Source organism: Epinephelus moara, chromosome 18 (assembly GCF_006386435.1).
Source record: "Epinephelus moara isolate mb chromosome 18, YSFRI_EMoa_1.0, whole genome shotgun sequence".
Taxonomy (NCBI): domain Eukaryota; kingdom Metazoa; phylum Chordata; class Actinopteri; order Perciformes; family Serranidae; genus Epinephelus; species Epinephelus moara.
Genome location: NC_065523.1, coordinates 24,903,557 through 24,917,250, shown reverse-complemented (window position 1 = coordinate 24,917,250; position 13,694 = coordinate 24,903,557). Strand labels below are relative to the sequence as shown.

At 41.4% G+C, this 13,694-nt stretch overlaps 1 protein-coding gene and 1 non-coding gene across 2 annotated transcripts; both read right to left on the bottom strand.

Annotated features, from left to right (window-relative positions):
• Window positions 1–492: 492 nt before the first annotated feature.
• trnal-uag (transfer RNA leucine (anticodon UAG)) lies at window positions 493–574 on the bottom strand. Its single transcript has one exon. It is a non-coding gene; the product is annotated as a tRNA-Leu (tRNA).
• Window positions 575–3,481: 2,907 nt separating this feature from the next.
• cdr2a (cerebellar degeneration-related protein 2a) lies at window positions 3,482–13,535 on the bottom strand. The gene is made up of 7 exons (XM_050070069.1): window positions 13,290–13,535; window positions 11,285–11,397; window positions 7,331–7,479; window positions 7,059–7,235; window positions 5,535–5,849; window positions 5,129–5,405; window positions 3,482–5,004 (listed from the first exon to the last, which is right to left on the bottom strand). The coding sequence occupies exons 1-7, from the start codon at window positions 13,366–13,368 to the stop codon at window positions 4,732–4,734; spliced, it is 1,383 nt and encodes a 460-aa protein (XP_049926026.1). The 5' UTR covers window positions 13,369–13,535; the 3' UTR covers window positions 3,482–4,731.
• Between the last annotated feature and the right edge of the window lie 159 nt (window positions 13,536–13,694).

The following is a 13,694-nucleotide window of genomic DNA, read 5'->3' as shown; positions in this document are numbered from 1 at the left end:
GATGACAACCAAGAAGGTCCCCTTTAAAATTACACCAAACACAATATTATAAAACACTGAATAATGTCCTGACTGTGAGCCTTAACCAGTGTCTAAAATGCAATTTACTTTCGGGGGTGGTTCACTTCATGAGCTGGTTACTGTGACGCAGCTGCCACTCAGGAGTGTCTATCATATCAAAACATCATCTACAGACATTTTCATAAATTATTACTAAATTTTGCCACCTTGAGTGGTACTGAAATCTGGTCTGGCCCATGAACTCTTTAAGAAACACCCAACGTGTCACATTTGAGGGCCGAGCTGCTGTTGTCATCACAAGCCACAAGATGGCGCACTTGCACTGCCAAAGATTTTCCTCGCGGTATGGAGGCAGCAAAGTGAGCCATACAGGAGCACGTGCGTGGTGTGTTCACGTAACAAAGTAGACGCGTATCTGCCAACTCGGTGCGTACATGTATTAGAGGTCTTTTGAGCAAAATCAAAGATTATTGGCAGCGGTGGGATTCGAACCCACGCCATCGAAATGACTGGAGCCTAAATCCAGCGCCTTAGACCACTCGGCCACGCTACCACAGTAATGCGATGAGACAATCCATATATAAATTACTACCAAAGACAGTTGTGCTCAATCTGTTTACTTGTTTGGCTTTCCAGTAAAGCACAAGCATCGCAAAACCGTATTTAAACACCAAAAAGTACTACTTACATCGCACCACAGTGTAATGCTCAATATTACCCCTGAAAGTCTCGGTATTCATACATCATTCTGGATATTAAACATTTGACGTTAAATCACGAAGAGAGAACATTATGCGGTTATATGTAGTAAATCTTTGGTCGGCTGGCAGACCTCCAGGAGCAGTCAGAGAGGAGTACGTGGAGGAGTTACCCCTGAGATGGAGTGAGCTGGACTCACCATGTAGCATTTCTGTGGCATTGTCACCTCCTGTGGACTCTATGTGTATGTCTGTTACATTATCATTGCATCATCCACCCTTGTTAAGATGATTGGCAAGTTCAGAAGTACAGAATCAGTTTTAGAAAGTCAGACACAATGCCTATGAGTAGTCTGAAACCAAAACCGCAGATTCCACTTCCATTTCCTTTTGAGTAGTCCCCAACAAGCTGTCCATTTTCATTTGTAGACTTGCTGTCAATCGTTCCATCGTGTAAACGAGTCTCTTCTTGGCAGTCAATATGAGTATCCTCAGTACATACATCTGACCCTTGCTATAACTATCTTTGGCTGGACATCTACCTCTATGATTTATTTCTTAACGCTTCCCCCGAACCCCTGAATTATTGGGCAGTCCCAAGAAATATGCATGTGATCCCACAATTTCTCCAGCACAATGCCGATGAGGTTTCTGTCATGTATGACGAGATGATGATGAGAGGTATTAGAATGTCTGACTTTTATTTTCCAGTCAGACTCTTTCCATAATTGACGATTGAGTCCTTTATGACAGTTTGCACATAGATCTTCCCATATATTATCGTCAACTATAGTATCTAATTCGAATTCCCATGTTTCCTTAATGTTCAAGGTATTTTTTTGTAGAGAGTTGTATTCTATATGTGGGAATACACATAACACCTGATTTTGTCCAAATGTACGAAACAAATCTTGTTCCCCTGTTTGAACACATCAGATTGGAGAGATGGTATATCCTTCCTATGTCCAGGTTAGGTCGTGTTGCACTGTTGAAAATGAATATCCTTCTTAGGTTATTATATCCAGTTCAATTAATCCCACCTCTCTTCTTCTATCGCAAAATTATAAATAACTTGAATAGCTCCTTTTATAGTTCCTTTAGTGTCCTTTATATGGGCCAAGAAGGGTGGTCTTGACCTTCCCGATATCCATAACTATCAGTTCAGTACTCATCTGCGCCTTAAAATTGCCTGGGTGCATTAAGGACCTACATCTTTATGGCTTGATATAGGAAGCTTCATGTCCGAATTTCCCTTGACAAATGTATTATTTCTTTAAAAAACTTAAATCTCTGACACTTGCCGGTAACAACCCCATTACAGTGGCCACTATTAAAGCACGGTGGGCTATAAGACAGCACGAGGGTAGATCTCAAATCACCTCTGTCTTCACTCCAATATGTGATAATCCTGATTTCTTACTACAGCTAATCTGCTAAATCTTGAGACATTCGGAGGGAAATATCAGTCATGTACATTTGCTATTTATTGATTTCTCCTGTTTTTAATCGTATTCAGGCACATGTTTTAGCTCTCTGACTTTTATCTCATTTTAATTTGGATTTCAGCATTGTTTGTTGGCTTGTTGACCTAACAATCAGGTCTCAGAGTTCTTCTTCTACTGGATCCCCTCAGGGATGTGTTCTTTCTCCTCTTTCGTTTTGTTTGTAATGAACAAATGAATGTCAAAGTATCACACATAAAGATTTGTCCGTAAGTACGCGGACGACTCTGTCATTGTAAGTCTTCTTCATGAATCAGAATATGATCATGGCCCGGCACTGGATGAATCTGTTAATTGGTGTGACCAGTCTTTCCTCCAGATTAATGTGTCTAAGACCAAAGAGATGTTGATGGATTTTCACTCCTTGTGTGATCAAGTGCAGCAGTATAATAAGCATTTGGGCACTGTCTTAGATGACAAGTTGAATTTTGATGTGATCACTGATAGCATCTGTAAGAAGGCAAACCAATGGCTGCTCTATTTAAGGAAGCTGAGGAGTTTCTGCTTTTATTGAGTCCGCTCTTTCTTTTAACATTGTCTGTTGGTTTGTTAAATCTGAGCCTTAAAAACAAGAACAAGTTGGAAAAAGTAGTTAAGTTGTGCTCCAAGATCACTGGTGTTACTTTAAATAACCTCCAGCATCTGTATGAAGTTGAGTGAGTTGCCTGAGTTGAATTATGAGTAATGGGAACTTCAGCTCTGATACTTTCTTCCTCCCTGCCATGAGGGATAATGTTGCTGATTTGACAGCTAATCCTTTTGTTAATCTATTTTTTTTGCTTCTGTACTAATTAATTTTCACAATATGATTGGTCTAACTCTTGACACGGACCTCTGCGGATTGCTTCGCTAAAGCCTTTGTAATATTCCTGCGTCTGCTTATAACACTGCCAAGATCTGTCCCCTTCAGGCAAGCGTGGTATGCAATCCCCTTGTTTGGAGGTTTATTGGATTTGAAAGCAGGGCGAGGAAATCTCAGTTATGCAAAAACCTAATTATGAAAAAGAGACAAAGCCCCATTAATTGTTTGCTAGACCGGGGACGCTGGAGTCCTCTGGGTTTTGTAGGAGAGCAAATGCCACACTGCTGCTGCGTGTTTTGATTTGTTTCTAGGGAGGACATGTTGAAACAACTCTGCACACAAACTATGTAGTGATGCTATCTCTTTTGCTGCAGCGCCCACTTTCAGATGCATGCACTGATGGTGACAGAGTTATGTTTTAGACATTAGGACACAGAGAAAACTCAGCAGGCTCTTGCATTAATGTTTTTAATAATCAGAAGAGTTTCACAGCTTCAAAACAGCATATTGCTAAATACCATACTGTACTGTATGTTCAAACATCAGCATTATCCATTAAGCTTTGTTTCTCATGAGCATCACATCACCTGGAAAGTGAACTTAGACGTACAAATAAACTGTATATGGAGTATTTCTGTTTTTATGCTGACCTGAAATCAAATTCTGCTCAGTATTAAGAGCAGGAAATGTCAGAGTCAGAGGAAACATTCCTGCAATTTGAGGCATAGGAAATTGTTTATAAGCAAGAGAACATTTCTGTAGTTTTTTCAATTTTACCTCTGTATTTTCTTTTCAATCACGTGTCGAACAGAATATTTACAACCACAAAATAAGCACCTCAGTGTACAATTACTTTCCAGTCAGCTGACCAATCTGCTCTGAATACTTAGCAACAAAGAAAATAAATATAATTTAATCTTCTCTTTCAAAAAAAAATAAATAAAAAGGCAAAAATATGATTCAGTCATAAAAAGTGCAGAGCTGTTACGTGTCCTACTGGCATACAGACACTCGTCAGAAGCTGTGCAGACATGAAAACAGAAAGCACAGACTAGCTTTTACAGTGTCCACTGATATTAATCTGGAGACACGCCAATGACCCTCAATACTGCCTACTTACAAAAACCAACTCACATTAGCCGTTAAGCTAATTATCACCAACTCCTGAGTCTTTAGTTGTTACATAGCTACACTTTTTCATCCTATTACAACATTTCTTTTTACAGAACAGCAACAACTCCAACACACAAACAATACTGTTTCTGTGTGTGTTTCTCTCCCAAGCACCAAATGATCAAGTGGTCACAGGGTTAGCATTACATACACACTGAATACTGCTGGAGGACGTAATACGACACACTGAAATGTGCTTTTTGTTAGTCAGGGTCTTACGACGTAATAATTCTTATCATTATTTTTTTGCCATCTATAGTTTTCTGTGTGTTTGTGGTTGAACTTTGGAAAGCACTTGTGTAACAAGTAATTTTTTTGATAAGGACGAATAAAAGGAACAGTGCTGACTAACAAAAGCATCGGTGTGCCAAAATGACAGGAGATAAGATGACTGCAGCATGTCTAAGATATTGCATCTGCACCCTCTGGATATTTTTTAATAGCAAAGCAACCTCCAAGTTTCTCCTTAGTCGAAAAAAACCCCAACGTTGACAGCTACAAACGAGTGCAAGTCCCAGAGTTATAAATCACACAATCATCCCTGGGCATCGCTGTCCTCGCCTGGACATCTGTTGTCCCTGAGGTCCTCTTTGGTCTTTTGTATGCAGGTGAAGATCTCCTTGAAGAGAGCCTTGTACTCGGGCTGCTGCTGGCCGTCCTCCAGAACCACCATCAGGTCAGACAGAGTGGCTGAGGACCGGCGGCGGCGGGTTCGGCTGTTCACAAAGGGGCTGTTGGACGTCTGGACGGCTTTATGGCTGGGCCCGTCTGCCTGCTGGCACCGCCGCAGCAGCTCGTCATATTTCACCTAGACAACGCACATTTAAGGGAAATTCATACATTTTCTTTAACTGCTGTCTGCAGTCGTTATTACCAGTCAAGGAGATATTTATCGTGCGTAAGTTGTACAAGACGTGCTGTGAATACACCACCTGCAGCGCGCTGTACTGTGCATCCACCTCGTTGAGCAGAGAGATGCCCCTCTGTTTCACCGCCTCCGCTCGCCTTATACACAGCTGCTCGTGACCACGGCGAATCTCGTCTGGGTTCGTCGCTCTCAAAATGCTGTCACTGTTGCACCTCTGCCGGCTGTATCTTCTCTGCTCCTCCTCCTTTTCTACCTTCTCCTCCGTCTCATCCTGCCCCGGTGTTTCGTCTGAGCCAAAGAATACTGTATCAGGCAGCAACAGCTGGTCCGGCCGTCTGACACTGGTGAGAGTGGAGGCACAAAATTACACCTGTTGAAGGTCTTAACTTGTATCACCAAATGTCAGTCAAAAAAACAGAGCCAAAATAATCTGACAAATCAAATCTAGTTCACATATATGTCAGGCCTACCTGTTGGCACAGTCAGCACGCCACAGAAGCCGCAGCTGCTCCACTTCGGCCTCCAGCTCCTTCTGCCTGGCTCGGCAGCCGGCCAGCAGTGCCAGCCGCTGCTCCAGGCCACTGTTCTCTTTAGATGTCAGCTCACTCTCACGCTCTGCAGCCTCCCTGCGGCTCCGCTCCACAGCTATCTGGCTCTTGAGGGTCTGGATTGAGAGCTGGAGAGCCACGTTCTCCTCCTCTGGGTCCTGGCGTCTGTCTCGGTCATAGAAGGAGCCCTGCGTTGACCAGAGTCCATCCACATGCAGACCATTGTGGGCTAGATGCCTGAGCGGGGACAGGGAATGTTAATTCATGTGTGGAAATAGCACTTTGAGAGTAAAACTTTGCAGTTTAAGTTTACTCACTAAAACCTCTATAAACAGTGTCCTGTAGCTTGTGCTTTGTGTTTTTTGTTTGCCCGGCAACTTAGATTTTGTCTTATCTTTTTGCTGGAGTGATTGGGGTCAGAGAGGGAGAGTGCATATTTGTGTTTGTGGGTAAAGAAGGATTTTATCTAGGCTTTTAATGCGGTTAAGGAGAGTGTTTTCTGTAATATGGAGGGAAATACAAGATTATTTATCATAAAGTGTCAGATCTCTATAAATGTATGTATATAGACTAAAGCCAAAAAATGTTCGACAGTTTCTACAGTCAGGCTTCCACCTCACCATCTGCATCTCCAAAATGTTCGTGAACACGGGTCAAAGCTTCTCCCATCAAGTCTGTTTTTAAAGATCACAACTTTTCTGTGGGAAGTGGCGTACGCTTCTTTCAGGCCTTGTTTTGCGCGTGCGCAATGTCTACAAATGAGACCCCAGGTGTCGGACCATAAGCAACATGCATCCAAGAGGAAGCTATAAAAATTGTAGACACAGAACCAAACAGAAAAAAAAGCTAATATAGCTTTAATACACCTTTAATAAACTACACTCATAATATGCCATTTGCTAGATCTCATCATTGTTTCCACTCCTGAAACAAACCCACGCCCCTGGGTGCTGCCATGACAAATCCTCTGTATACATAAACATAGGTGGCGTACTTTACCAAATTTTAAGGCTGACAATTATTTTGTTGACCCTCAAACAGTAATTTACTCCACTGCTCTCTCCAAAGCACATCAAACAAGTGGCATGACACGTAGCAGGCTGAAGCAACAGTTGTGTGTATGTATGAGGACGCTGCAGACAATGAAGGAGGATTAAAGTCTTTCTCTTGTGGATTATGTCTGAGGGAGGAGGAGGTCTGGCTCTGGGTGACCTGCATGTGTCCAGTCAGCATTCAAGGGGCTGAGACAGCAGTGCATTGGGGGTAGGAGACGATCAGACAACAGACAGGAGCTCATCTAAAAGGTGTAGGAAAGACAACCATCTAACACCTACCACGCATTTCCCCTCTCTGAAAATAGTCCCTGTCTCATCCTGTGGTTCTGTTACCAGCACAGTAGAGCAGAACATGTACAATGACACACACACACACACACATGGGAAATACCTGTCGTTGTGTAAGTCGTACAGCTCTTTGAGGCAGGACACACTCTGTGCTCCCAGGCTGCGTCGCTGCTCTGCCAGCTCTCTTTTGTTCCGCTCTGCCTGGGCTGTCTTCAGCTCCTCCACCTGAGTCTGCAGGTCCTCCACGTAGGTCTGAAGCCCCTCAATGGTCTCTGTCAGACTGAAGGAGAATGAAGAGAAATATGGCACTGAGGTTCTGCAGTTAATTAAACATGTGATTTTATATATATATTTACTGATAACTAGTGGACGGACCTTTGGATCTTCTGCTGGGCCAGGCGGCTGTCCTGCACTAGTCTCTGGTTGCCTTGCTCCAGATCCCTGGCAGCCACGTCTAGCTGCTCGTACACTTTGGCGTGCTGGTCGTTCATCTGACGCAGGAGGTCCACCTGCTTGGTCAGGTGCTGGAGAGCAAGAGAGGGAAATGAGATTTAGCTTGGTTTGTGTCTTTGAGGTTTGTTATAGTATATCTTGAATAAATGACACATGTATGAATCAGTGTAACTCTGTTGTGAATTTGCCATCTTCACTAAATTGAGGATTTGCTGCCTTTCTTTGTTTTATATAATTGTAAACTGAGTATTTTTAGGTTTTGGACATAGGCAGGGTAAAAATAATAGACATAGCCACAGTGGCGACACCCATTGGTTTGTAGATTCCCGTTTGGAAGCCTCAAGTTTGGCGTTTTGGCTGTTGCCATCTTGGATTTTGGAGCCAGAAGTGACCATACTTGGACGAGAGGGTAAAGCTGTGGAAGAGCGAGGGGTGACTCTGGCTCATACTGGGATGACACCTTGCAAACAGTCGCTCAGAGCAGCCCTGCCCTTAAATATGCAGAAATTTAAGCCTTAACAAAATGTAATCGCATTAGTTAGATAAAAATTAATCCCCTGCACAGTTGTCATGAATGTTTAAATTAACTTTTAAGATCAAAACCCTTTTTGCACCAGGCTATCAAGTTGGGCATTTTAACATGGGGGTCAGCGGGGAGTGACTCGCTTTTAGAGCCAGCCTCAAGTGGCCATTAGAGGAACTGCAGTTTTGGGCACTTTAATCATTGGCTTCATTTTTTCCCCGCTTGGTTTTATGCTGTTGGATGGACAAAATAAGACTTCTGAATACGTGACCTAGAGCCCTAGAAAACTGTGTTGGACATTTTTTAATTTTGTTTTCACTGATTATGAAAGTGATTGTTAGTTGCAGCCCTACACACGTGTTTATAAGCCCAGTGAGGTTGTTGTCCAGATGGCTGGGCAATACACTGATATCATACAATACTGCAATATGAGACGAGATATCATCTTAGATTTCGGATACCATGATATCATAAAAAAGTGTTGTGTTTTCCTGGTTTTAAAGGCTACATTACAGTGATGTGATGTCATTTTCTGAACTTATTGTGCTAGCTTTTTTAATTTGCCTTTACCCCCTTAGTCATTACATCCACATTACTGATGCTTATTTATCAAAAATGTCATTGTGTAAACATATATATATGTTTTGTGATAGTCGACCCTACAGTATCGTAGCAGTATTGTGATATTTGATTTTGTCTGTCTCGTCCAGCTGTTGTTCGTCCCAGTGTATCAGCTCTTATTTTATTTTCACTGGGTTTTTTTTACTGTCACTGTCAGTTTGACCTTCATTTTATTTTTCATGATTCAGCTTCTTTTTCTGCTGTCACATGTGGGAGTCAGTCACAGAACATATTTACATTTCTTTCTGTTATTTTCACTGTCATTGTTTTCTAGTGTTTCTCGGGTCACATGGCCTCTCGATAAATTTTAAAGTGCCTGTTATACCCTGATGAAGGCTGTTAAAGTTGACAGGCATTGGTCGTCCATGTGTTATGAAGGAGTTTTACTTACAGTCAAAGTGTTTAAGATACTTTTAGGACTGCCAACTTATACTATGGACTTCAACATTAATGAAGCTGGACAGTCTTTGTGTTTTTTATTCTTATTCGACTACTTGCCTTATCCTTGAAGAGCACCTGATTTTTTACTATCACTTGGTGTCTTAACCCAGTGCAGCGCTCCCTATTTCTTCTTCCACATGTGCTTATAGATTTGATTTCTTGATTCAGATTAATGTGAGAGATACTAAAGTCTACAGGACACTTGATTATCACACATTAAGCAGCAACATGTGAGGTTATTTAACTCTTCTTTAAACCCGACCCACAGAGAAGAAAAGAGAGGTGATAGCAAGTTTTACACACTTTTACATTTGGTTTTACATCCTACGTGAACACATTTTATTACCACACAGACAAAGGCACCCTTAGATAAAAAGAGCTGCCAGTTAAAGGCCTTTAAAAGGACTCAGCATTGTGGCAGGGAACCATAACATGCGTCTGTGAGCTATACTGCACGGTGGACAAGAATGTGCTCATTATCTACAAAGATGTTTCTGCAGTGGCTCACCATCTTCTTTCAACTAAATTACTTTTCTCTGGTAGAAATCAATGCAACCATTTGTCAAGGACGGCAGCACGGCTCTCTATCTCTCTCACACACACACACACACACACACACACACACACACACACACACACACACACACACACACACACACATAGCTTTGAGGTTGTTATTAGTGCAGTGGGTAGGACCAGTGGCGGACACTGCATGAGGATGAGAGTCAGGGAGACGTATGGGGATTATCATATCAACCTCAATAAACCCTCGAGCCACAGGCCCTCGCTACCGTAAACAAATTAAGGCTCTTATCTTTGTTGGTCCGCTCAATGCCATGTTCTTGTACTCAAATAGATCAGCACGGTGCCATGATGTGTGTGTACTGAAACATAAGGGCCTAGGTGTGGTTATTTATGAGCTTATGCTCTGCTGTTGAGGTAGACTGACATAACAGCCAGAGGGTCCTGACGCAAAGCCTTCTTGATTTTTAAGGGGTGTGAGAAAAACTTTAAAAAATAATAATTACAGAGCAGTGGGTTAAATGCTATATCTCAGCATTTCAATTATTTCTGTGAAGAAAAGTAATTTTTTCGGTTTTTAAAGTTTAAATAATTATTCAAGATATAAATCTAAAAACAGGATAAATCTTAATCAAATAATAATTAATTAAATATTGATAAATAATTCACAGAGCCTTCACTTTGTGCTAAACGGCTGCGTCCTGCATATTAAAATACACAGTTAAAACAACCAAGGAGCTAAAAGAATAATGGCCGAGAGTCAGTTGGAAGAAAACACTGAAACTGTCAAAAAAGAAGCCTAGTAAATATGTATGATTGCTAAAAATAAATAAAAATATATACATAATACAGACGGAGAATTGTTAAGAAAGTTCCTTAAAATCGGGGCGTCGGTGGCTTAGTGGATAGAGCAGGCGCCCCATGTACAAGGCTGTTGCCGCAGCGGCCCGGGTTCGAGTCCAGCCTGTGGCCCTTTGCTGCATGTCATCCCCTCTCTCTGTCCCCCTTTCACACTTGGCTGTCCTATCCATTAAAGGCAAAAATGCCCCAAAACATATCTTTAAAAAAAAAAAGAAAGAAAGTTCCTTAAAATATAAGGAAAACTCATCTCTGATGAAATATTCACATGAAATAAGGTGCTCAAAATGAATCCAAACCATTTTTCACAAATTTCCTGCAGTTATTGCGTTCACTATTTGAGTTAAGTGTACAGTTATTTGTGATGGTATTGTTATGCATTAAATATAATATAAAATATCAATAAAACATGTCAGTCAGGGGTCGTCAGTTTCCTCAATGATAGAAAAGGGGTCCTTTAAGGGAAATGGTTGGGAATAACACATAAATATTTGTAGCAAAAGCAAAGCCTTCTTTAAGATCTTGTTGACTTGACCATGTCCAAGTAAAAGGTAGACGGCGGCAAATAAGCAGGTGAAAGTTTTCCTATAATTAGGCAGACGAACATCCTGCCAAGGCCACACCAAAGGCTCACTACTGGGTCAGACTGATCAGGATTAGCTTTTACTCCGTCCTATTTAAAGAAATTCACAATGGCGCCTCGCTTCCAGTGAAAGAGCTCCTCAATGAATCTGTCATTGTTGTCTCATTCAAATAAAATCACCATATATCTGCAGGTCAATATGCACCGACAGCAGAAGGTGTATATGTTTCAGCATGTGTTTTGCATGGTGAAATGGAAATGCAGCTGAGAGTTTAGTGCTGCCGGGGGCCTTGAGAACTCTCATGAGTTCCTTCCGAACATTTATCACCTCTATCTCCTGCAGCTGCTCCTGGTTGGTGGAGTACATCTGCTGCAGGGCCTGCTCCAGCTCATGGTTCCTGTCCAAGAGGGTTTTCCCAAGCTCCGCTGCCAAGTGGAGATCTGTCAGAAACACAGGAAAAGATGTAAACACGGGGCGCAAGATGGGCTTCAATGCCCAAACACAGGCAACTGATAGAACTGGAGCGTGTGTAAAAGGTTGGCGCACACACATACACCTCATTGTGTCACACTATTAAGCATCTGGCACTGGTGAATCAAGCAGGAATCTGAGGCATGCCTTGGGATCTTGTGACCTTTTCTCCCACTAAAGTCTGGATCTTGTCCAGCAGCAGTGTTGACTAGCCCTCTGAATGGAAGACAATGAAACCAAGCATGTTTCACGCACTGAGCAGTGTATGCCCCCTGTGATTTTTAATTCAAACCTGCCACGCAGCCAAAAAACAATCTGGTGAATGTCTTGTAGCGAACAGGAGGATGCCGCACAAACTGGGATCCTAAATCTACAAGCAGTAAGCTCAGCTGTAAAATGCTACAGGAAGTCTTTCCTTCCTGCTGCCATCACTTTGTGCAAAGACCCGCCTGTGTATCAGGAATGTGACTCCTCTGCCCATAACGGCCAAGATTTTTTTCCTTCATCTTGGACAGACTGCTCACTTGGTCATTTATTTCTACATTCATCATTTTAATTATAACAGTAATTAATCAGGGCTGTAAGCAACAAGTCTTTGGCACAGGTCAAACCCCAAATATACTCACGTTTCATTCATATATGTCAGACAGAAGCATCAAACCTCACACTGATGAAGTTGTTGTTTCAGATCACTCCTTCCGATTGTTGAGTATTTTATTCTTACGTGTTCTCTCGTGTCTTTTCAAGTGTGTTTTTACTTCCTGTGCAACTAATTGCTCTCTAGGGACAAAATATAGTTGAAGTTAAAGTTGTGGCCGCTCATTTTTTTGCCATCGACTTATTGATCATTACAATTCTCTTACAATTTTTAAGATAAGATAAGATAAAGTAAAATAAAGTACTAAAGTTAGACACAGCTATACATACATATACATAGCTATATTCATCTTATTATTGTGACAGAGCTACAATCATTAATCAATTAGCCTAGCTGTCAACGATTAGATTAATTGGCAACTAATTTCACAACTGATTAATCTGTATTTAAAGGGGAAAAAAAAAAAAAAAATTATAATTCCAGCTCTTTAAATAAAAATATTTTCTGGTTTCATTACATCTCTGCCACATTTAACTGAAAACATTCGGGTTGTGGACATAACAAGATATTTGAGGACATCATTTTGGGATTTGGAAAACACAGATGAACATGTTTCCCCTATTGTCTGACAATTTAATAGACCAAAATACTAATTAATGAATAGAGAAGTTATCAACAGATTAACTTATAATGAAAATAATAATTATCTATACATATGTATATTAAAAAGATTGACAAATAATTTAATTTTAATATCGACCTACTAAGGAGAAACACAACTGTAAAGTGTATTTTCAGTACATATTAGAGAATTATCTTCCAGTTTTATCCTGGTTATTGCTTATCATCAATGTTATTATGGTTTATGTGATATGCAGTTAGTCTTGTGTGAAATCTCTTTATCTCAAAGCCACCGCTGTGAACTCAACAGCACAAACAACAAGCATGAAAAGCAAGTGTTTCAGAGGGAAACCACCCACAGGGGAGCTGTGACAGCCTCAGGACACCAGATTTCACCTCATGACTTGTGTGATGATTCAGTCACAAGTGTAGACTATAGACTTAAATCTCAACTGAGAGCCATTTGTGTCATGTCAGTGCAGAGAAGACCCATGTGATCTGTGTATTCATTAACAAGCTTGTGCCATAGCTGATGTGACAGTATCTCAGTTACATTATTCTGCTGTCTGTGGAGTAATAACACATCAGCCCACACAGTCGGACACAGCTTAGGGTGCGACCGCAGACCCGAGCAGCACTTACCGTGTTCAAGGTCCTGCGGGTCATACCAAGCCTCTCCACTCTTGTCAAACTCTTCCTCCAAAATCACGTCTGTCAACATCTTAAAGCCGCGTGGCGTGTCTGTCAGCGGCTCCACCTGACAGAGACCCGACACACGGGTGTCTGTGTAAGTAAACTAGCAGCTGTAAGTTCCCCGCCGTCCACCACCGAGCGTGGAGAAACGTAAACTACATCCTCCCGGTGAGAGTCTGTTGTCTACAGCAACGTGGCAGATACACGCCTGCATCCGGCAGGTGGCAGATATGACTGCGATACAGGAAAACAACTTTTAACTTTTTTTTTTATTTTAACAGATATTCAATATTCAAAGTAACTTTTAGTTCAGTTTACAAACTAAACTCTACAACAAAAGTTAAATATATTTTA